The sequence below is a fragment of the Scyliorhinus canicula genome, chromosome 20 (assembly GCF_902713615.1).
Source record: "Scyliorhinus canicula chromosome 20, sScyCan1.1, whole genome shotgun sequence".
NCBI lineage: Eukaryota > Metazoa > Chordata > Chondrichthyes > Carcharhiniformes > Scyliorhinidae > Scyliorhinus > Scyliorhinus canicula.
This window is the reverse complement of record NC_052165.1, coordinates 49,593,338-49,617,905: the sequence shown is the minus strand read 5'-3', so window position 1 is coordinate 49,617,905 and position 24,568 is coordinate 49,593,338. Positions and strand designations below refer to the sequence as shown.

General features: G+C 44.5%; 1 protein-coding gene across 1 annotated transcript in view; it reads right to left on the bottom strand.

The window, feature by feature from the left end:
- The window catches only part of LOC119954745 (nuclear receptor-interacting protein 3-like), a 61,097-nt gene extending 37,069 nt beyond the window's left edge, over positions 1-24,028 (bottom strand). Inside the window, exons 1-2 of the mRNA XM_038780282.1 lie at positions 23,756-24,028; positions 7,156-7,332 (exon numbers count right to left, since the gene is read on the bottom strand). Coding sequence (XP_038636210.1) covers positions 7,156-7,332; positions 23,756-23,911 — 333 coding nt within the window. The 5' untranslated portion in view covers positions 23,912-24,028. The remainder of the gene's footprint in view (positions 1-7,155; positions 7,333-23,755) is intronic.
- Positions 24,029-24,568: the final 540 nt, after the last annotated feature.

Sequence of the window (24,568 nt, the reverse complement as noted above, 5' to 3'; positions counted from 1 at the left end):
CCAAAGCCTGTCCACTATCTACAAGGCACAAGTCAGGAGTGTAATGGAATACTCTCCACTTGCCTGGATGAGTATACCTCCAACAGTACTCAAGAATCTCAACACCATCCAGGACAAAGCAGCACGCCCTAATTGCTCCCTCTTCCACAAACATTCAAACCCTCCACCACTGACAAACAGTGGCAGCGTGTGTACAATCTACAAGATGCACTGAAGTAACTCACCAAGGTTCCCTAGACAGCACTTTCCAAACTCATGACCATCTAGAATGACGAGAGCAGCAGATACCTGGGAACCCCACCACCTGGAGGTTTCCCGTTTCTTCACTGTCGCTGAAATAACATCTTGGAACTCCCTCCCTAACAGCACAGTGGATGTACCTACACCTCAAGGACTGCAGCGGTTCAACAAGGCAACTCACCACCACTTTCTGGAGGACAACTAGGGATTGGCAATAAATGCTGTCCTAACCAGCGGTGCACACATCCCGTAAATGAGTTTTTAAAAAAGTAACATTCCTTGCAAGGCATAAATATTTCAACCTAGCCAACATAATGGCCCATCAGATGATCAGTGTACTCCAGCTAACTTGGAACAAGGACAATTCTTTGCAGATCTTAATCTTGACTCATAGTGTTAATGGCTTAAACATTAAATGTTCGAATACAATGGTTTCAAGAAGAGAGCCTCGTTTAACAATCCAAAACCGGTATCACATGACTGGCACTTGGGTCAGCTGACATTCTTTAATAATACAGTCTTGGGACCTTATGGTTAATTATTGTTTGACCATCAATGAGCACAGAACGTCAGGCCTGTGCTATCTACCATCAAACAGTTGGCAGCAGAGAGATCTCTGGCCATCCTCATCAAAACTGACAAGTGCTGGAACCTTAGAACTTCTGCCTCCAAGACTCACTCAATCTATGTGCCATCTCCCATCATGGAAGTCTTGCTCGATGAGCCTATAATCAGTCAACCTCTCCTTGGAAGAAATCTTCCAGTAGACTTCTGACTCTGGACACACATAAAACCCTAACTTGTACTTTGTTGTGGACCATCTTCCTTTTTCCTTATTCTCATTTATGTATGGGTGCAAAAGGGGTGGAAATAGTGAAACCCCGGATGTGCATGCATGCGTGTGTTTCTGAGTGTGTGTGCATAGAAAAATAAACCAACCCTTATCATTTTATCTTGCATCAAGTTTGCTGTGCAAGTTATTCACAGAGGATTGGAACAATCCAAATTTAAGAGGTGGGGAAAATACACCACCATTTATAAAGGGGGAAATCAGAATAAAAAAACACCTTTCTGTTTACGGTCAGGTGGTGAGCAGAGAAATCAGGGCTGTTTAAATTGACCCCATCTTGTCCGTGACAGTGGAAAGGTGCAGGATGTGGACATCCCACTGCCTCCCCACCTCCAATTAAGTCAGGGCACCAAGGCTTGAGGGCTTCTTGCTCCAAGGCCATTTCAGGCCCTTAAGGGCCTCATTCTGCTGCCACTGGTATTCAATCAGTGATGGGCCGGAAATGTCATGTGAGGAGACCACCTATCAAACTCTACGAGGTTTGCTTGTGGCCTTCTCTGTAGAGATGGGAGAGAGGGATCTTGCAACAGGAAGGGGGAATGCCTGCAGAAAGCCATCATGCTGCCTTTGCTGTCGGCATCCCACCCCAATTACCTGTCTCTGGAGAGTCCATAGCCAATCATCTGTGGAAGACCTGTAAGGATCCCCTAGCTTGAACCTTGTTTTCTCTGTGTATTCCCTTTATTTTCTGTTATTTTGGATTTTATAATTTTTGTATCTGGACAAAACTTCACTATGCCTTTAAGATGGACTTAACCGTTATTTTTTAAAAAAGGGAATCCAGCCGGATGTGGTGACATCGGTGAGAACGCATCTTGATGGACTTGACCAATGAGTTGTTTACTTTGCCGGGCCCTCAGCTAGTCATCGAAACTGATTGGTAGTGACTCTTCTGGAATGTTCCTTTTCTCTGTGAGACTGTTTGCAAGTTCGTTTTGGTTTCAACTCAAGAGCTGAAGGAAGCTCTTTTCCAGTTACAAAAGAAACAGAACAGAGAGAGATGGAAATGCAGCAAAAGCAAAAAGAGAAAGAAATGGCAGCGATGAGGTTGGAAAATGAGAGAAAGAGAGAAAGAAAGAGAGAGAAACAAGAAAATAATAAAGACCTCCAGCTTAGGGTACTGGAAGTAGGTGGGAAGCTGCCGGAACATAGAGGGGTGTAGAACAGAATTCAGTGGCAATATGTTTACATTTATACAGGCTCTCCCAAAATCTGAAGAGAACTAAGTGGAAACGTTCTTTAGGACTCTTGAGAAAATAGTAACCCAAATGGAGTAGCCAAACGCAAAGTGAACATTACCCCTGCAGCGTAAATTTACGGGGCGGGCACAGGAAGGGGTCTAAGGATTATGAGATGGTAAAAAAGGCTATTCTGAATCCCAAAGCTTACAGGAGAAAATTTCAGAATTTGAGGAGCCTGCCGGGACAGACTTATGCAGAATTTGAAAGGGTCAAGCAGAACAATTTTAATAGATGGGAACGAGCATTGGGAGTTGAAACTACTTATGAGACTCTGCCAGAGGTCATTCTCTTAGAAGAGTTCAAGAATTTCCTACCTTCTATAGTAAGAACCCATGTTGACAACCAGAGGGGAGAAACTGCTCGGCAAGCAGCAATTATGGTTGACGAATATGAACTAATTCATAAACTTAGAGGAAGGCAGGTAGCTAAGGTAGCTGGGAGTGCTCCGAGATCTCCTCAGACCAGGAATGAAGCTACTGCGGGTAGAGGTGAGACTTAGAAGGCTAGGTGTTACCATTGTAATAAGACACGTTCATTCAGCATGTTGGAAGTTGCAAGGAAAGCCCATGGGACTTGTGGGGGTTCACAGGAAGGATTCTGAAAAAGGAACAAAAGCGGAGAATACTATGGTGCAGACTGCAGCGTTAACTGAACTTAGGAGACCTGAGGTAAGCAATGTTGTGGGTGCAGGTATGAGGACTGAGGTCGATGAGAGATATGATGATTTTGGGTCTAAGGGGAAGGTCACCCCATTTTCTTCAACTGATGTAGTTAAACGTTTAACAGTTTTAAGGGACACACGCTCCCCAAACTCTTGTGCTGGAGAAGAATTTGTCTTTTCCTCGAGAGAGCAGTGTGAAAGCTGAGGTATTTGTGAATGGGATAGGTGGAAGTTGTATTCCAGTCCCACTGTATAAAGTGCAATTGGAATGTGATTTAGTGTCAGGTCCAGTAGTTGTTGGTGTGGTTAAGGAATTCCTAGTGGAAGGAGTAGCCTTACTTTTGAAGAATAATTTAGTGGGAGTGAAAGTTGAAGTTGGTTACAGAGAGTCCGTAACAGACACAGTGCAATATCAGCAGTGGCCAGTGCTCCCAGTGGCTCAGTCGATACTGCAGAACAGCCAGTCTCTTATTGACTATCAGCTCTTGAAAGCAGGATACCCATCCCACAATAGGAAGTGTAGTTATTTAATGACCCTAGGGAAGACGGGAACTCTGGCAGCAGGTTACCACTGCCAATTAGGAACTTTATTACTTCAGGGCTCCCACGCATTGGGGTCAGTTTTCACTGCGGATGATCAGTCCCCCATTAATTTCCATTCTCATTCTGCATTTGTTCACAGTAAGGGATTCTAGGAAGGGGATAACTCAACCATGGTTAACCAAGGAAGTTAAGGACAGCATTAAACAGAAAGAAAAAACATACAATGTGGCAAGCCGGAGGATTGGGAAAGTTTTAAAAACCAACAAAAGATGACCAAAAAGTACTAGAGGGAGAAGATAAGCTATGAGGGTAAACTTGCAAGTAATATGTTAACAGATAGTAGGAGCTTTTTAAAATATATAAAAAAGGAAGAGAGAGACCAAAGTGAACATAGGCTCCTTAGAGAACAAGACTGGGGAAATAATAATGGCGAACCAGGGGCAGCACGGTGGCACAGTTGATTAGCCCTGCTGCCTCACGGCGCCGAGGTCCCAGGTTCGATCCTGGCTCTGGGTCACTGTCCGTGTGGAGTTTGCATAATCTCCACGTGCTTGCGTGGGTCTCGCCCCCACAACCTGAAGATGCGCAGGCTAGGTGGATTGGCCACGCTAAATTGCCCCTTAATTGGAAAAAATGAATTGGGTACTCTAAATTTTTTTTTAAAATAATGGCGAACCAGGAAATGGCGGAGGAGTTAAATAAATATTTTGTGTCAGTATTCACGGCAGAAGACACTAATAAAATTCCAAGATAATAATCAAGGGGCAAGGCAGGAGGAAATACATACAATAACTATCACTAAAGAAAATGTACTGGGGAAACTAATGGGGCTGAAGACCGATAACTCCCATGGACTTGATAGATTGCATCCTTGGATATCAAAGTAAATAGGTAGAGAGATGGTGGATGCATTGGTAGTAATCTTCCAAGAATCCTTAAATTCCAGAAATGTCCCAGAGGATTGATAAACTGTTTATTCAAAAAAGCACCGTAAGAAGTCTTACAACACCAGGTTAAAGTCCAACAGGTTTGTTTCAAACACTAGCTTTCGGAGCACTGCTCCTTCCTCAGATTCACCGGAGCAGTGCTCCGAAAGCTAGTGTTTGTAACAAACCTGTTGGACTTTAACTTGGTGTTGTAAGACTTCTTACAGTGCTCACCCCAGTCCAACGCCGGCATCTCCACATCATATTCAAAAAAGCAGAGAGACAAAAGCAGGCCACTTTAGGCCAGTTAGCTTAATATCTGACATTGGAAACTGTTACAAGTCCATTATAAAGGATATAATAGCAGATCATTGAGAAATGCATATCATCATGTAGTGCCAGCATGGCTTCATGGCATCATGCCTGACAAATTTATTAGAATTATTTGAGGTGGTAATGAGCAGGATAGATAAAGGGGAGCCAGTAGATAATAATAATAATCGCTTATTGTCAATGAAGTTACTGTGAAAAGCCCCTAATCTCCACATTCCGCCGCATGTTCAGGAAGGCCGGTGCGGGAATTAAACACGCGCTGCTGGCCTTGTTCTGCATAACAAGCCAGGTGTTTAGCCCACTGGGCTAAACCAGCCCCATTAGATGTAATATACTTGGATTTCCAAAAAGAGTTTGATAATGTACTGCACAAAAGGCTACTTAATAAGAGCCCATGGTGTTGGGGATAGTATATTAGCATGGATAGAAGGTTAACTAACTAATGGAAGACAGAGGGAGCGATTCTCCGACCCCCACGCCGGGTGGGAGAATCGTGGGAGTACCGGGCGATTCACGCCAAGCCGCCCTGGCACCCACACGCGATTCTCCCACCCTCCCCAAAACGGCGTGCCGCGTTTTACGACAGGCCGCTCGGAGAATCGCCGCTCGCCGTTTCTAACGGTCGAGCGCCGATTCTCTGGCCCGGATGGGCTGAGCGGCCTGCCCAATACGACCGGTTCCCACCGGCGTGAACAGCGCGCGAACGCTGCGTGTGCGGCCTGTGGGGGGGGGGGGGGGGTAGGGAGGATCGAGCACCAGGGGGGTGCTCAGTGGGGGTCTGGCCCGCGATCGGTGCCCACCGATTGGCGGGCCGGCGTCTCTAAAAGACGCACTCTTTTCCCTCCGCCGCCCCGCAAGATCACTCCGACATGTCTTGCGGGGCACCCGCGGAGAGGACGGCAACCTGCGCATGCGCGAGTGACATCATTTAAGCGCCGCCGGCTGCGTCATTTACATGGCGCCGCTTTGACGCGGGCGCCAAGGCCTGGCGTGTGAAATTGACACGGCGCCGCTCCTAGTCCCCCGGGGACGGGAGAATAGGGGGCGAGGAGCAGCCTCCGACGCCGGAGTGAAACACTCCGGTTTTCACTCCGGCGTCGGCACTTAGTCTCCCGTTGGGAGAATTGCGCCCAGAGAGTTGGGATAAGAGGGGCATTTTCAGGAAGGCAACCTGTAACTACTGGAGTGTCACAGAGATCCACGCTGGGGGCTACAATTATTTACAATATATATATTAATGACTTGGATGAGGGATGTGAATGCGCTATTGCCAAGCTTCTGGATACACAAAAATAGATAGGAAGGCAGAGTCTACAGAGGGATATAAACAGGGGAGTGAGCAACAACTTGTCAGATGGAATAGAATATATGAAAATGTGAAGTTATGTACTTTGGTAGGAAGAATAAAGGACTTGAATATTATTGAAATGGAGAAAGACTGCAGAAAGCTGCAGCTCAGAGGGGTGTGACGGTCCTCATGTATAAATCACAAAAAGCTAGCATGCAAGTTCAGGTAACAGGGAAGCCAATGAAATGTTGGCCTCCATTTCAAAGGGAATGAAGTTTAAAGATGGGGCAGGCTTGCTGAAACATGGCATTAGTTAGACCACGCTTGGAATACTGTGAACAGTTTTGGTCCCTTAGCATTGGAGGTTGTCCAGAGAAGGTTCACTAGGGTCACTGGCTATGGAGGAAAGCTTGAGTAGGTTGGGCCAGTACTCAGTGGAGTTTAGAAGAATGAAAGGCGACCTTATTGAGACATATAGGGTTCTCAGGGGGCTTGACAAGGTAGATGCTGAGAGGTTGTTTCCCCTTGTGGTAGAGTCTAGGACCAGAGGGCACAATCCCAGAGTAAGGGGCTGCTCATTTAAGACAGAGATGAGGAGGAATTTCCTCTCTCAGAGGGCAGTGATTCTGTGGAATTTCTTTTACCGCCCAGGGCTGTAAAGGCTGGGTCATTAAGTTAAGGCTGAGATAGACAGATTTTTAATCAGTATTGGAATGAAAAGTTATGCAGATAAGGCAGGAAAGTGGAGTTGAGAATTATCGTTTCAGATTAGTCATGATCTCATTGATTGGCGGAGCAGCCTCAATGGGCTGAATGGCCTACTTCTGATCCTAAGTTTTATGGTCTTATGTCTTTATATATATATAAAATCTGACCTCCCAATAAAGTACGGATGATGAACTGTTTAAATTTCTTGTTTTGATCAAGGTGATCAAATGTCTGAGATATTTTCAAGTCACTCTCCCTTTTCAGTTTGTTTTCTCTGAGTTGCTGCAAACAATATAGCAATAACGACTGCATGATTATTAGATGGGGAACATTACAACATCGCACTGCAATGAAAGGGAACATACCTTGCAGTAGACACCGAGTGTGGCCCATTGCTGTGAACATGCGGTATCCTTGCTCACGCTGGACTTTATCTCCTCAGCAAGTGGCGATTGAGACATAGACTTTATATCCCTTGGATCTCCATGCAATTTTGTGATGTTACTCTCAAGTAACCGTCTTTGGACAATGTTGTGCGGTTGCTGTGGGGAAATATCAGAAAGTAAAACAAAACAGCATGTGCACGAAAGAAGCCCACTGTTGAGCTCTCTCCATCATTGCAGAACCAAACTTCCTCAAACTCAAGATAATTCGTAATTCCATTCATAAGGAACAGGAGGAGAGGGTTATAAAGATGACAAGTGTTATAGTTTCTTTCTTCATATCCATAGCATAGAAGTATATCAAATATCCACTTAAAACTGGTGGGGATATTGTCCCCACACCACAAGCCACAAGTGTATCAACTCATACTGTGCCATATTTGGAGTATTTGAAACCTTTCAATACAATATTATTTGAAGCTAAAAAATGGACAGAAAAAGAGTATATGAATACATTAAGCATCTGCCTGCTATTACCGTCAACAGTAATTTCTGGCATTTAAATGCTCCTAATTCCCCATTGGTATCTTCACTTCCTTACTCTGCCATGACGTAATAACTGTGCTAAAAGATACATTTATTTATAGTGTGTGCAGCAGGTGATGTTTGTTCTGGAAGCCAAGCTGGGGAAAGGGAACTGCAATGCAAGGTTGCTCCCAATTGGTCCAAATATGTACAACAGGGTTTCAAAATCCCAGTTTAAAAATTGAAAATGCTGGAAATATTTAGCATTGTGGAAGGAAAAGAAATGGAGTTAATGGGCGTGATTCAGCCACCGCATTTCACCCAGCGTGGCGGTTGAATCGCGGACGAGGCCCAAATCCAGCTTCAAGCAAGGCACCGAGCTGATCACGAGTCACCGGGCATGATCCAGGTAATGAAAGTTAAATGAGCAGCAGCGAAGCCTCAACCGGGTGCTGTTAGTCCTGGTCTCCACAAGCAAAGACCAGTCGTGACGGCCACTCGGGGTTGTCGGAGGCCATTAGAACCCCCCTCCACCCCTGCGCCGAGTGGTCGGGGACAGGACACGACACTGCCCCTCATGGCATCTGGGCACCCTGGCAGAGCCAACAAGGCACCCTGGAAGTGCCAATCTAGCATTGCCAGGGTGCTCAGGACAATGCTCGGGTGCCAGGTTGACAGTAGCAGAGTTCCCGGTTTCCAGATTGGCACTGCCAAGGGACCTGAGGGTGGTTATACCCATGAACGGTTTGGGGTGAAGGGGGGGGAGGGATCGATCCTCGGGGTAAGGTACTCAGGGAGATGCTGGAGCCCAGGACTCTGCTGCGCTCCTGGCCGATGACGAGCCCCTGAGTCTGATCATCCCAGAGTTGATGGAAGAAAGGGATGACGGCATCCATCCTCGGGCAGCAAGGGCACCTGGCGGAGTCCAATTGCCTCCTGGCCGAGGAGATAGTGCCATCGATGCAACTCAACAAGGCCAATACTCTGAGGCATCAGCAGTGGAGTCCTTGCTGCAGGACGTGCGCTCCATAGCAGGGGATGTCCACTCTATGACGCAGCTCATAACCTCTATGGCTGAGGGCACGACCTCCATGGTGCAGGGCTTTAACCACATGGTGCAGGAACTGGTGGTATCCATGAGAGTCAGCGCCCTGCTATCTCATGGAGGGTCTCCCAGGCACCCGAAGGGAAGAGGATTGGAAGAAGCTCGGGCCCTTCCATCCAGGGGATGCCATGGGGTGCCCAACCAATCTGACACCCTCTCCTTGTGAGCAACGCACTGTCAGCACCGAACACTGAAGATGGCAGTAATGCAACATCTGTGCTGCCCGGGCCACCCGCAAAGGTTATCTCAGGCAACGAGGCGTGGAAGCAGCAGCCCACCTCAATCTCAGCTGTGGATCCTGGGGAAACACCTAGACATAGTGGGAGGGTGAAATAGTGTAAGAAATGGGGCAACTAGTGGGCAAGAGTGAGAATAGGCACGAGGTAAGATAGGTCACCACTATAAAAAAGCACATGTAAATAAAGATCACTTTGTTCACCAGCAGATCCTCCAACCTGTCATTTCATGGCGCCATGCTCTGCGAACACCCACGCACACTTGGCACCACATCCCCATGGCCTGTGAGAATGACAGCGTTATGTCCTTCCTATCTTCACTTGCCACACTGCTGACTCTGTAAAGACACGCTGCTGCTGGCATTGCTCAGGCCTCTCATTTCTGCCAGTGATGAGGAGGCCATGGGCTGACAGTGTAGAGAGGCTGACCCACGCCGGAGGTTAGTTGGAGGAACACAACAGAATCCCTGACCTTGAAGACCTTGTCTTTGAACTCCATGATCAGCCCGTTCATTGGCAGGAAGTGGTCGGCTCTCTGTCAGGCAGGTGTCCGACATTTCACTAAGGAAGAGAGGAGTTCCTGTCTTCAATACAAGTCATCATCATTCTCATGCAGAGTCCGGCAAATGGCTTTAGCCCCCTGCCCATGGAATCGGGCACAATTACAGAAACCTACTACTGGCACCACACTAATGATGCGATTATGATCCCCATGGTAGGAGATCGCCTCACCCCCTAATTCAATTTGTCCAAAAACTGTGAGGCTATAGGGACGTCTCTACCTCAACAGGCCATGGAGGCCATGGCGTGAGGTCCTTCCTCCTCCTCCTGGGATGTCGCTCGCCGTCCTCCTGATCCTCCTCCTCACATTAGGAGATGTGGCATTTCTCCATCTCTTTCTGATCCAGGTGGTCTCCCACTGCATTGCCAAGTTGCGGAGAGCGCAGTAGACGGCATTTATGTGAAACACCTTCAGGCAGCGGAACTGCATCTTCAGCTGTCCAATTGCCTGCTCGACCAGCACACACATTCACAAGTATGATCTTTGTTTAGCGAGTCTCTCCCTCAGTTTGCAGCCTGCGCACTGGGGTCATCAGCCACCTCTATACTGGTTCCTTGTCCCGAAAAGCCATCCCTCCAGACGCTGCTGTACCTCTGGGATCTGTGAGTGCCCCAAGATGTAGCTATCATGGACATTCCCTGGGAAATGGTCACATACCTGCATGATTCACATTGTGCGGTCACAGATGATCTGGACATTGAGTAGAATTCCTTGCGGTTCATAAATAATGCCCGCATGATGCCATGGAGACTGCAGGGCCATGTGGGTACAGTCTATCACACCCTGCATCTGGGGGAATGCCAGCTAAGTGGGAATAGCCCATGGCTCTAGGATCCTGGCTCTCCTGGTTCCGATCCAAGTTGATATACATGTGGGCCCTCAGATAAAGGGCATCTATAACCTCCCTAATGCATTTGTGTGCAGCTGACTGGGAGAAGCCACACAGATCACCAGCAGTCCTGAAATGAACCACTCGTAAAGCAGCGGTGACTTTAAGGGCCACAGGCAGTGTGTGTCCTCCTATTCCATGTGGCGCCAGCTCTTGCAGGACATGGTAACGGTGGTCCACCATCCTCCAGGACAGGCGCAGTCTTCTCTGGCACTGTGACTTTAACATCTGTAGATAGGATTCCAACATCAGAAGAACCTTTGCTGGTACTGTCTCAAACGGGGCTGTTCCTCTGAGGTGCAGCTCTCAGAATAACTATGGGCCCAGCCCCCTCCCTCCCTCCTCAGCAGGATGCCGGTCCTGGCTGTGTGCAGCGACACGTCTCTGTCTCTGCTGCTGCTCTATTGCAAGTAGCAGACACGCCAACTCGACAGGCTCCATGATTCCCAGTCGCTATTTTTGATTTTCTCTGGATGAGCCCGCATTGCTTTTCTCATGGACGGAGTGCGGGTTCAAAATCACCCCCCCTATTTTGCTCAAAATCCTAGTAGTTGAGACTTTCGGTGGCAGCATGTAGGTGGAGGTCGCACATTGGGCGGCTCCTCCTAGAGTCTTTGGTTTTTAGGATTTTATGCCCTGTTTAAAGGATGAGTTGTTGTGGGAAGTCATAAGGAAGGTGAGGAATGTCGAAGCCCCAGAGGAAAGGTGCTGGAAAGGGGCCGAGCGAACGTCCGCCGGCGAGTGCTACTATGAGTCCTGCAGGAAGAAAGATGGTGGGGCTGGATCATTGGCTGGGGCCACTCCAGTCACGGTGGAAACTCTGACTGAGGCGATGTTGGTGGATGTTTGAGAGGCTGTTTGCCAAGCATATGGAGGTACTTCGGAGGGAGATGATTGCTACTCTGAAAGACTGGGTGGAGGAGGCGATTGCCCCGATAAGGGCAGCAGTGATGAACACATTGGCCGAGGTGCAGGAGCAAGGAGAGAAGTTGAAGAGAGAGGAGGCATTGTCGCAACACAACGACCAGTTCACCTTGATGGGTGAGGAGCTGCAGAGGGTGACGGAGGTCAACAAAGGGCTCGGAGCTAAGATGGAGGACCTGGAGAACAGGTCGAAGAGGCAAAATCTGAAAATTATGGGCCAGCCAGAGGGGGTTGAGGACAGATCGTGTACTTCGCAAAAATGTTTGCGGAGTTGATGGGAAGGGGGAAGAATCCACCTGGTACGAGTTGGACAGGGCTCATTGGTCGCTCAGGCCGAAGCCTAAAGTGAATGAGCTACCAAGGGTGGTTATAGTCTGTTTTCACAGCTATCACTCGAAGGAGAAGGTTTTGAGCTGGGTGAGCGAGAGACGAGATGTGAAGTGGGAAGACGATGGTAGAAGAATATATCAAGCACTTTCGGGAGTTGGTTACTATTGATTGGTGGGGTGGGGGAGGGGGGGTTGGCGGGCTGGGAGGTTTTGTGGGGTTGTTGTTCACTGTAAAACTGTTGAAAATTTATTGGAACAAAAATCCTAGTGGTTGCAAAATGAGCTTTGTTGTAACTGGTCTGTGCTTCAATCTGTGGTAGCACAATAGGTGGCATGACCTATAACTACACAGGATAGTCTTAGGCTGGGAGCTCTCCTTTCATCCTCTCTGCAGATAAGGATGGCAAATGTATTTGACTTTTCATTAGGACTTCATGAGAGCTTCCTGAATATTGCACGATTCTGAGCCGGTGTTTAGACTGAGAGAATAAAATACCTTTGGGACATATAGGGCAATACATTGTGCAGAGAGAGGTCCAAATAGCAAAATGGTCCCAATTGATGACCCTCTAGATTCTGATAAAGCCAGCAACAGCGTTGTTTCTTTTTTTGCTTCTGTTAGTGGAAAAAATGGATGAAGCTGTTGGCCATACTGAATAATTCATCTGTAAATTCTTTGATACATCCATAGTAAGCAAACAGGCAAACACTGCAGATGGCCGCAGTGAAGGAACCTGACATGATAAAATTGAAGGCCTTCCTTCTTTTGCTGCTTGCAATGCCAAACCTGTATAACATGTCATACAAAGGTTTTCCTGAGAAAACACAACTTTTTTATTGCCCCCTTTTTCCAATAGGGGCCTCCGTAGGTACATTTGTCCTGACACTTCCAGATAACTGGGTCCACTATAGTAAATCCACCGTATATCAGAACAAGGGAACTTGATGCTGCCCTGTGCGCCTCATGCCATTTTTTTTTGCAGTCCTCTGCCAATTCAGGTGCTGGTCAAGCACTGAATGTGGCCCTTATAGAGTCAAAAATGCTCAGGAATTTGGATAGAAAATTCACAGTAACATATTCGCAAACTGTAACATTAGCATTGTCTGTTCCATTTGAACAAGATGAAAGCAGCAAACAAGCAACGTGTTTATGTGATAATCAGCCTCTGCCAAATGCCAGTTTAATGGGCCTTTAGGGAAAATTGAGTGCATTATTCCTCAACTAAAAACTCTTCATACAATAATTTGTAAGTGGATATAAGAAAGCAATATACTTCAGCTGTAGTCTAGCCCACTCCCGGTATTAGTGCCCATTATTGCACATTTGCCACAGGCATTATATTAAATGCTGACAGTAAATTTGAGCTTTTAGATTAAAGTGGAAGATGAAAGGCTTTACTCCATATCTAACTTGTGCCTGATGTGGAGGTGTTTCATGTGACAGTCTAGTTTTTATCCTGCATCTGATCAACATGCATTTGCCCAAAATGACTAGGAACATAACATATCCATGGAATAACCAATATGGTTTAAGAGTGAACTATAATACTGCAAAAGCGAGGCTGAAGCTCCATACACCTTCTGCAGAAAGGTTAGAAAAACATCCCAGTTTCACTCCTCTCTGGAAAGCATTTTTCGTTGGGAGATGATTTCTCAGGCACAGTTTACAAGTATCTCAATTAAATTCCTTCTTAGATATTAAACCATAATGGAGGACCCGTCTAAATGGCAGTACCATGACACATGGCAGGCCTTTATCCAATTGGGTACTGAGAAAACAGTGATTAACAATATTTAATTATAATGCAGTTCCATCAGGAGATTTGTTCAATGTTCTGCCTAAAAATATATGATTACAGAAACACACTTATATTTTGTATAATGAAATCCTCACAATGCTGGGTTTTCTTTATTTAATAGAATGATGTATGACACTTGCTGATTTGGTCAGCTATATTAGCTACAAAAAAATACACAGAATGATGTACCATTAATCCACTGCTAGACGATGAGAGCAAGAGAACATACATATTACACAAGAACTTGCCTGCCTGAGACTGCTGTAACAACTGAGCGCCGCCCCCAAGCGGCTGGTCTATATACCATCCGGGGAGGGCGGAGCCAGAAGCGGAGCCCACCAGGGTTCCAGTACACTTTAAGGAAAAGGGATCATATTACAGTACTCGACGGACAACCTATTCTGGTTAATATATTCACCACACAGAACAAAGGCACAAAGTGCCTGGATTCTTTCAGAAAGTATGGTGTGCGTTTCAAAATAGTTATACATCATATTGCATCTCTGGACATTATTGGCTGATATATCTTGTTTCAGTATGGTATCAAATATTTTCATTAAACTTTTATGATTCCTTACTAAATAGGGAGGGTTCCTATAAGACCTATTTTACACATCTATTGTGGTAAAGAGCTGCAGTGTCAATTTATTTATTTTTCTGATTTTTTTGATTAACGATGGACCTTGTGCTCAACATCCAACCAAATCCCCTTTTGTTCAGTCTAACTTTTCCTTCATTTTTTTCTGTTCACCCACGGCAGCCCTAGAGAGAGCAATGGCTTAGCACTGATAATGGGACCCCATCATTTAATCTGACACTCACAATCACGAGCTCAGATACGGGCACTGCAAGACCTTAACAAGGTTTTACAGAGTTGGGATCTGAACATGGTCATTGGTTTATGTGCCAGTTCCCTAGAAGTGGAGGTCCCAGAAGAGTTCTGCTTCAGAGGACAGCAGCATATAGAGAACGTCGATGAGCATACACACCGAGATGTTAGTGCATGGGCTGTCCTGCCAGACAGCTTCCCGTCACTTCTCAAGAGACATGGACAAGTCCAACTCCAAGGCTGCAGAGAGAATCATGCAGAGTTTGTCCTCTCCATAGCTTCTGATCTGTCATGATATCACCAATTTCAGATTCTCAGAGGAAACCCCTTTTCTCAAAACGTGTTGTGCTGGGCAAATCATGCCAGAAGCATTTGTCAGCATAGTCTGCAACCCAGAAGTGCATTTGGCTTCAATAATGTCACGGAATACAATGCGACTGATCCAAATTTTGCATTTGAAGTGTCCCGAGACTTGAACATGTCAGGCTGTTACTTGCTCAGGTTCCTCAGGACCTGCTCACCCCATGTTAAAATCATGGCCATTACACCTTTTTGGATTGAGATTTGCATCAATTAATTCTCTAATGGATACGCCAATGTTACAATCTGTGAATCTCTAGTGCACACTTCTCTGGACCTTTGGCTTTAATCTCATTTCATATTGTTGCAAATGTGTGGCAACAAGAGGTGAAAATTTGGGGACATAATTTTTAAGCAGGTTGTGTTTTTTAATCTATCAATCAATCTAAAATTGCTACCCTGAATACCAACAAATTCTCAGTCTATTATAACTCAAAAAGAATGTAATAAACAAATGTAATTTTCTTACTGTCTTTACTGTGCAAAGCTTCGGTCATTAGGATTGTCTGTACAATCCACAGATTACTGAAATGTGTTCACCAGAGAGTGTTCGCCAGAATCATTGCTAATTAGAAGAGCTGGGAAGTATATGTAATGAGCCTGTCTGTCTCTCCCTCTCTGTCTGGCTTTCTCTCCTATTTGCTTCTATCTGTCGCTCATCTGTTTGAGGCCTTCTCTATCATTCCCCATCTTTCCCTCAAAGTTGTTGGTAGTGTCCCTGTTTTATTCTTCTTGCTTTTTTTCCACTTTTCTTCAGCTGTATGTCTACACGTTCTTATTTTCAGAGTTTCTCTTGTCATCTTTACTTTTGTCAGTCAACTTTTTCAAACCAAATTGCCTTCCTGCCTTCCTTGCTTTTTCCACCTGATCCATCAGACTCTAATTCCTATTTTGTAACACTTAATTGCAGCTGTCACACAGAGGAAAGTAGAGTACCATTTCAACATGCCATGCTCTTGGTATTGTTATTTACTCGGAACAAAGATCATATGTTCCTAATGGCCTGAGCTAACGAACATGTGAGCTGACTTTAAACAGACTGAGGAAGCTCATCAAACTTAGCAGGAAAATACAGCATCAACTATCAGTGATTCAAACCAAGAAATGTGTGCCACAAGTTGTACAAAAGCTTCTTATGAAGAGGCAATTTGGAATGGAGTAGAGAACAACAACCACACAGGTGGAATGAAATACAGAAATTGTAGAGGGAAATGGAGCACAAAATATCTTGATAGATATTAATAAGTGCAAATTGGGTGACAGAGCACAATCTCAAAATCTGCAATTAACACAAAATTTAAAAGTGTTGTGAACTGTAAGTGGTTGGTGATAAACCTCAGGAGAACATAGGCTGGTGGAATGTGTGGACATGTGGCAGAAGAAATTTAATTCAGTTGAGTGCGAAGTGACACATTTTGGTAGGAAAAATGAAGAGAGACGATATAAAGTAAAAGGTACAATTCTGAAGGAGGCGCAGGAGCAGAGAAACAGACGGCAGGGCAGGATAGATTGAGAAAGTGATTAAAAAGGCATTTGGGATGCTGGGCTTCAAAAACAGAGGAAACAAGAAGATAAGTTATGCTAAAACTTCATAAAACACTGTTTCAGACTCAATTGGAGTATTTATGTCCAATTCTGATCACCGCACTTCAGTAAGGATTTGAAGGTTTCAGAGAGATAGTGTAAAAACGATTTATACAAATGGTTCCAGGGATGAGGGACTTCAGTTGCATGGATAGATTGAAGAAGCTGAGATTGTTCAGAGGACGTTGTGTAGAGGTGTTCAAAATCATGAAGCATTGAGTCAAAGTAAATAGAGAGAAATTGTACCCACTTCCAGCGGGTCAGGAACCAGAGAATACAGATTCAGGGTGATTTGCAAAGAAATCAAGGCAAGTTGAGGAAAAGCTCTGGAGACAGGAAAGAAGCAGCTGCTATGAACAGCAGAGAAAAGGGCTGCTTTCAGTTAGTGCCCAGACAGGATAGCGGTAAGGGTATCTTTTCTGGTTGAAGAGATGAGACTTCTGGACATTTGAAGACATTGGAAAACTAGTTTAGTTACCTGCTGAATTACATTTAGTTGATAATGATTTTTGTTTGTTTGTTACAGTAAAAGTCTTAAAATGTGAAATATTGTCATGCTCTTTGAGTCAGTCTCTGGGAGCTCAAATGTTAAAAAATTAATCAGTCTGTACAGAGATCATAACAAATTGGGGGCTCGTCTGTGATACAAATTAATTTAAAGGTAGAGGGCTACGAGTGATTTAAAAGTAGTGGCGAAAGAGGCAGAGATTGTTGAGGTATAGGTTCAACATCTGAACCCTGAGGAAGAAGAAGTGATCCCAATAGCACTCCGTTGAATTAGCTAGAATTTAATTGCAAATAAAGTGACTTGAATTGGAAAGAGAAAAAAATAAATAAAAGATTTGAATTCAAAAGAGGAAAAGAAAGGAAAATGTGAAAACTTGAATTAGATTCCAAATACACAGGAAAAGGAAAATTCTTAAATTACAGAGTGACAGAAAAGCCAGAATTTGAACTGGACAGAGAAACATTTTGATTCCTCAAATGGGGGTGGGGGGGGGGGGGGGGGGGGACTTGACAACGGGCCAGATTCTCGAGCCTCCCAGCCGTGTGTTTCCCGGCGGTGGGAAGCGGTACGCTGGCAGCCGGATTCTCTGCTCCTGCGCCTTCAATGAGAATTCCCATTGAAACCACTCCACGTCGCCGGGAAACTCGTGGGCGGGGATGTACTGCCACCAGGACCAGAGAATCTCGTCGTCAGCAAATGGCCGGAGAATCGCGGCTATTATCTCAGATTTAACTCTTTGTTTTGATTCGGCAAGGATTATTCATTTAGTGCCTAAATTTAATGGAGGAAAGAGTGTGGTGAATCACAGTAGCGTAATTCACACTGTATTACTATGCCTCTGTAAGCTTGGCACATGAGCAGTTGCGCTGCTCTGCCACTAAGGGGAGATGCACTGGGAGTGTACAGGAGTTTGTACTGGGCTCCACCCTTGGCCCCACCCACGGCTCCTCCCCCCTAACTGGAAGTATAAAGGTCGATGCTGAGAGCCTGCCTGCCAGTTCATCTGGAGTTCATCGTGTCACAGGCAGGCTCTGTTGTAAGACTATTAAAACCACTGTTCACTTCTAACCACATGTCGCGTGAATTGATGGTCTCATCAAAGAGTTCAAATGTATTTTCAGAAAATTACTACAAAGCTGCTATGGTCAAAATAAAGTTTTGTAGACCGCAAAGGAATCCAAACCGAGTGGTTAAGAAGAAATAAGGTTTTATTACAATAACTATTATTTACACCACATGAAAAATCCCAGCCAGGGTCTCTCCTGTCAGAACTCAAACTGGCCAACTTTACACAGAAGCTAACTATACATGGTTTAGGTTCCCACCAACTTTTAACGGGGAGTTGGTATTCAGTGAGTCTCATGGGGAGTTTAATCATTGCCACTTTGTAAGTCACATGCGGGTTATGACACCTCCCCCCGAAGGTGTCTCACCATTGGCCGCTGGCGGGATCGTCCCCTCTGAAGGGCAGCTAAGGATGGGCAATAAATGCTGCCTAGCCAGCGTCGCCCAAATCCCATAAATAAAACAAAAATAACCATTTGTGTTGCTTGTCGTCCATGCCACGGGAGGTCTTCATGGGACTGAAAAATCCTGCTAGTGGGAAGGCGGGAAAATACCGCCCTTTGAGTCAGTCATTGGGAATTCAGATCTCTTTTCAGCAATTATAAGTCCTTAGAATCGCAGTACGTGCTGAGTGACCAACAGTTATAAGAAAGAAATCGATTTAAGGACTGATTTCCCTCACTTTTTTCCCCCATACCACCCATTTTCCTGAGTAAAGGTCAGAAAAGGAGATTCAAAATATAATTTTGTTTTAATATTTAATGGTGTTATGTAATGGCTATTACAGAGTGTCATTCTGAGTACAGAATGATCATGAGCCTTTCTTCTATGTGCTTGTTTTTTCTGATGTCTATTGAGGATTCTGAGCATGTGGGTGATCTGTAAGCAACACCTGTTTTACTAGTGTTCTTGATTTCATAGTTATTACTGTTAGTACTGTTCGGTTGAGTTACTGTATTGTCAAACTTTGTTATTTATTTATATGAAGAAGTTCTTTTTTTTTAAACAACGCATTCGACTACCTTTCTGATCTCAAGTTACCACATCTTTTGAGCGACGAAGAGAAAACGGCAAGAAAATAAAATAAAGGTTTTTGATGTTCAGCGTGGCAATGCAAGGCTGCATTCAGTGAGTAGCTAGTTTTCATTGTGGGTCTTTTTGATGGAATTTGAAGTTAGCACCACTATGGCTGTGTTTGGGTTGGTGGGTGAGTTTGATGAGAGAAGCAAGGACTGCGTTTAACCACAATGTTGTTTTGGCTGACTCCACCACCTCTGTTGACCAATGAGTTGACGAGAATTTCAGGAGCAGGCTGAAGATATTAGGGTAGGCCAAGGATTAATTAATTTATTTATTTGACCTTTATTTAGCCAGATGAGTCAACCGAGAACCAATTCTAATTTACAAAAACGACCTGCCCAGCAAATGAAATTACACAGTACAATTCATATAAACACTAAAAACAATAAAATACAAATTAGCAATGAAAGTGAATTGACAATTTGACAAGTACAAATATTGGTGAGCACAAGAGCCTTAACCCTTCAGTGAAATGAATCCATGGTAATAAAGTTAGTTTGCTTCGGCTTTAGTTGTATCTCCCGGCATCTGGAAACCAAAATGAATTACGACTAAAGATTGCGCTCACTCTTGGAGTGAACAATTTGATTAAGTCACAAATCAATTCAGGACATCTTTCTGGCAACCTTCATTGGCAGATGATTCCAATCATTCAGACCACAGAGGCTCTTAGCTGGCATTTACACTTTTGATCCTAACATAGCTCCTACCAACTCCCCCAATCGTTCATATAGTTCCATAGGAAATTCCAGCCATTTGAATGCTGTGAGAATTATTATAAATATGCTATATGGTTATTTGTAAAGAGTAACAGTTAATAGGGTTTTTTTTCCCATGGCTTTGGCAACAGATGTCCTGTCTCAACAGCTTAGTCCAATTTTGTTACAAAGTTGGTCATGGATGGTGGCCTTGAGGAAGTGCTGCACAATTCTGTAGAACACGGGTCAAAAGTCAAATTTTATACTAAATTGAGAACTGGTTACAATAGTGCAGCTAGAAAGTGGCCAATAATCCTTTCTGCTAAATTTAGGGCAGTAAGAAGGAAGCTTAAGGGAAGGAACACCATTGCATTATTTTCTGAAACACTGTAGGCAACCAATGTGTAGGTCAGGCTTTGATGTAAGTAATCAGGATTTCAGTTTCCCAAGCAAGGTGCCATCTTTTGCAACAGGGAGAACCTTTCTGGATGGAAGTCATTTCAACAAACGAATTGACTTGTTGGCTAGCAAGATTGGTAGAATGGTGTGCAGCATTTAAACTTGATGCAGGCGAGGTTGGATTTGGTGTAAGACAGCACCCACCCATACTTATTGGAGCAAACCTTAAAGTGCACCAGTGAAAAGCTCAATCCCAGTGGTGGGAGATAAACCAAATAAAAATGCTGCAATGTAAGGATGCATGACAGCCAATTTATACAGGGCAAGGTCCCACAAACAGCAATGCCGAAATTACCAGATTTATTTTGGTGATCTTGGTTGAGGGATAAATATTAACCAGGACACTTGGAAGAACTTCCCTGCTGTTCTAGTAATGATGTCATAGGATCTTTTGCATTTACCTGACAAGGCAGATGGACCCTTGGGTTAACCTTTCATGTGAAAGATAGTGGGCAAGATTCTCCGTTCCTGCAACCAGCCAATGGAGTTCCCCATTGTGGCCACCCCATGCCGTTGGTTTCCCAACGGCAGACCGGAGGATCCTGCCAGTGGAGAATTTCACTGAGTACCTTTAGGCAGTCCAGTATAACCTCAGTACTGTACTGAAATGTAGCCCAATACCAGTATGTTCTATCCTATAACAAGCGCAGGACCCTAATTTGAGTTCTTTATTTTTAATTTTAAATAGCTTTGGTGTGTGCTCCGAATGCCTATGGAGTGGCCCAATCCAACATGGTCGCTGGTGCACTTCTGGCAGGTAATGAGCTTGCGCACCCCACCTGCCAATTTAGATATCGAGGAGCCTGGTTTGCACGTACAATAATGGGATGTAGCGCCATTGAATCTCTGGACCATTGCCGGTTTCATAACTTATGAATCAGGGAAATAATCAGTAAAGAGAGGAAAGAAACATCGCCCAGTTTTACGTTCTGTAAATGCTGTCTCGCATTCGCCTCCTGGCAACAAATGGAAATGTGACATATGACATTTCTTCACTGTGTTAGAGGTACGCATGATTAGCTGCTGCTGAGACACGGTGCTGCAAAGGAATTGTATTCATTTGTTCACCGAGTCGAAAATGAATGAACCCTCGCAAGCTGCATTATGTCTCTGTAGCACCTAATTTCTCCAGGGTGATAAAATGTCAAATGACAGACGTTACCTCCATGAGCTGCCACGAGGCTAAAGTTTTTCTCATGCATCCCTCTGGCAATGCTCAGTCCAGTTTTTTAATATGTCGCTCTAAGGGCAGAGATCTACATTCAAGGAACAATTCATAAAATGGTCCTTTTATAATTCATTTCTGGTTGGCTAGTCTTGTATTGTGATGCTTTATAATCATCTAGAGCTCCAGTTCAACCACTGGAAAGTAACTTCCTGCTCTTAAAATACTGGTTGGATAATCAAGATGGGGACCAAGAAGGACTGAGGTTGAAGCTATCAAACTTGGGGGTGGTAGACTTTGGTCAGATTTGCAAAGGAGGTGAAGAAACTACACAGCAAATGTTTCAATGGGAACACCACATATCAGCACACCGACTTCCATCTGTGATATATATGATTTTTAAAAATGTTAATTTATTTTAGATCACCAAAAAATTCAAAACACCTGAAATTAGAGTCTGACACTTATATTTAATTCTCTGATCAGTGCCCCCTTCAAGCAAAGGCTCCCTGCCAAGCGCCCCACCTCACAAGATTTAACCTTTACGTCTGAAGAATTGAAAGAAATAAGATTTTAATTTTCTCATCAAAGGGCTTGAAGGTAGAGCAGCAAAACACTATGAGACGAATAGTGCATGCGAAAACCACGTGATCTGAAAGCAGTTGATGAATGTATAGTGATATCTTCAGCAAAAGAGGAGATAGGTGGATAATGATTCAAGAAGTTGATTAATATCAAGTTGTTCCAGAGCGGTAGAGTGGATAGAGCCCAGGGAATCTCTGAGTAAGTGGATGATGAGTCAGAGCATGAGCAATCAACTGCAGCACGTATTTCTCATCCTTTTATTGTTTTCTATCTGCCCCATGTCTTTCAATTTATCTATTTTCTTTGTCGATTATCCTCTTTCTCTCTGATGCAGCTTCTCTCTTCCCCATCTCTCTTTCTAGCCACAATTCTACAGACCTGAATAAAGAGGCCAAAAAGATGAGGAAGATATCCTAATCCTCTAGATCCAATGAAGAATTGTAATTAAAAGTAACCCCAAACTTACTGCACCTCTTCTTTTTTTTAAATAATTTTTATTGGAATTTTTTACAGAAAATATAACAAGTATAGCAAAAAGCAGTAATATGCAACTAACAGCCCCATAACACCCACAATTCCCCCCATACCGTAACCTCACTACTGCACCTCTTCTGATCTGACGCTGTTTGCCATTGCTGGCGAATTCGATGCCACGTGGACCTCACGGTCTTGGATGGTAGAATCATGATGCCAACGACATAATCGGGCTGCAATTTTTCCGTTTCACTCACACAATTACCAGGAGGGGCCAGGCAGCATCGGCACTGCTGGGCTCTTGCCAGTTATAATGGCATGAGCGGGAACAAGTCAAAAATGAGTTGCGACCACCCCTCCACATTCCCACTCTGTTTGTGCTGGGGCTACCTGAGTTAAAATCGAGGTTTCTGTTCCTGTCTCCTCTGTTCCTTCCTATCTGCTCCTTTTTCACCTGCATTTTAATTTCTTTCCTCCAATTTTTTGCCGATATTTGTCTCCAAATTCTCCTTTTATTTCTGTATCTATACCCCTGGTCCTATCTCTATCCTCACTCATCTGTCTGCCTCTGGTTTCATTACTTTATCCCACACTCAGTTTACTATCATCATTTTTCTACTAAAGCTAAGACTGTAAACGGCTCCAACATTCTCGGGTAACGCATAAGTCCCAGTCACCACATGAATCCCGCATCCTTTATGCAGTAAGCCAGAATTTTATTTAATTTTAACAGCAACCTTTTCCAATAATGACAAGTCCGACAGTCCCTGCTTCTGCCTATGGATAAGTAGCTGGACAAACTCAAACTGTCCTCAGGTGGAATCTTAAACTAATACCAAACATAATAACCTTTATTATTGTCACAAGTAGGCTTACATGGCAATGAAGTTACTGTGAAAAGCCCCTAGTCGCCACATTCCGGCACCTGTTCGGGTACACAGAGGGAGAATTCAAAATGTCCAATTCACCTAACAAGCACCTCTTTTGGGACTTGTGGGAGGAAACCGGAGCACCCGGAGGAAACCCATGCGGCGAGAATGTGCAGACTCCGCAGACAGTGACCCAAGCAGGAATTGAACCTGGGACCCTGGCGCTGTGAAGCCACAGTGCTAATCTATATGATGCACATCACCAATTTATAATATGAAACAAATATGCATATGAAATACATGAATATAAAAGGAAGTATATATACAAATTCGTAAATGTATATGCACGATCACGTATCCACGACGATATAGCTATCCATTCGCCTATTGCTACATATTGCCAGACCTAAACTATTCAGGAGTTCACATCAAACATCTATTGATTATAAGTATAAACGTCCCTCCGTGATATCCTCTGCGTTATTAGCGCTGCCCACTGCAGGCACTGCTGGACTGCCCGCAGAAAGGGCGACTCACCAGATCTTTCGATGTTCCCAACCTTTTCAGCCCATCCAAAGGGAGCAAATCTGCCGAATCTTTATGGATAAACTGGGTGGCTTGCTTTAGACGCCTCTGCTGATGAAGGATAGCTTTGTCCCTGATTTCCATCTCCTTCTTCTTCAGGTCGGACATCGCTGCTGCATTTGATCTCTACCCCGCGCCACCCCCACTAGCTGGCGGTCTAAGTGCTTCCGTGTCCTAATCCTCTCCGCTAGCACTTTGCTCCTCCGCAGCTCTGGGATTTTTTCTCTCTCTCTCTCTCCCCCCCCCCCCCCCCCCCCAGGGTGTCTGCCTGCAACATACGTCACAGGCAACACACTTCCAGAAATAACAAAAGCAAAGAGCAGAAGAAATCTGCAGGGATGGAGAAAGTGACAAATACTGGGAGAGGTGAGAGGAGGGGCTGGGGAAAGTCAACGCTGTTACCAGCGCCTATCGGTCAGCACCGATTCCAGATTGCCCCCCACATTGAATAATGATTCCTATCCAATGTGGCTCTTTGAAATCCAGCTACAATTGGTGCTCGCACACCCTGCCAAAAAGACACTCCGAATGGATAGTAAATCGCAATAAATAATTAAAAAAAAAACAAAAAGTGAATTGTTTCTTGTTTTTCAGCCAGATTGTTGTTTAATTGTTTGCAGTGGGTTTACCATTTACTATAGTGCAAGGTTTCCTCGTCCCAAAGAGTCACAAAACCGTATTTCAGGAAAATAACGACTCTGTTATTAAAATTATCTCACGTAACAGTGCAGTCTCATAATGTATTGAAGGGAAATCTCTGACATT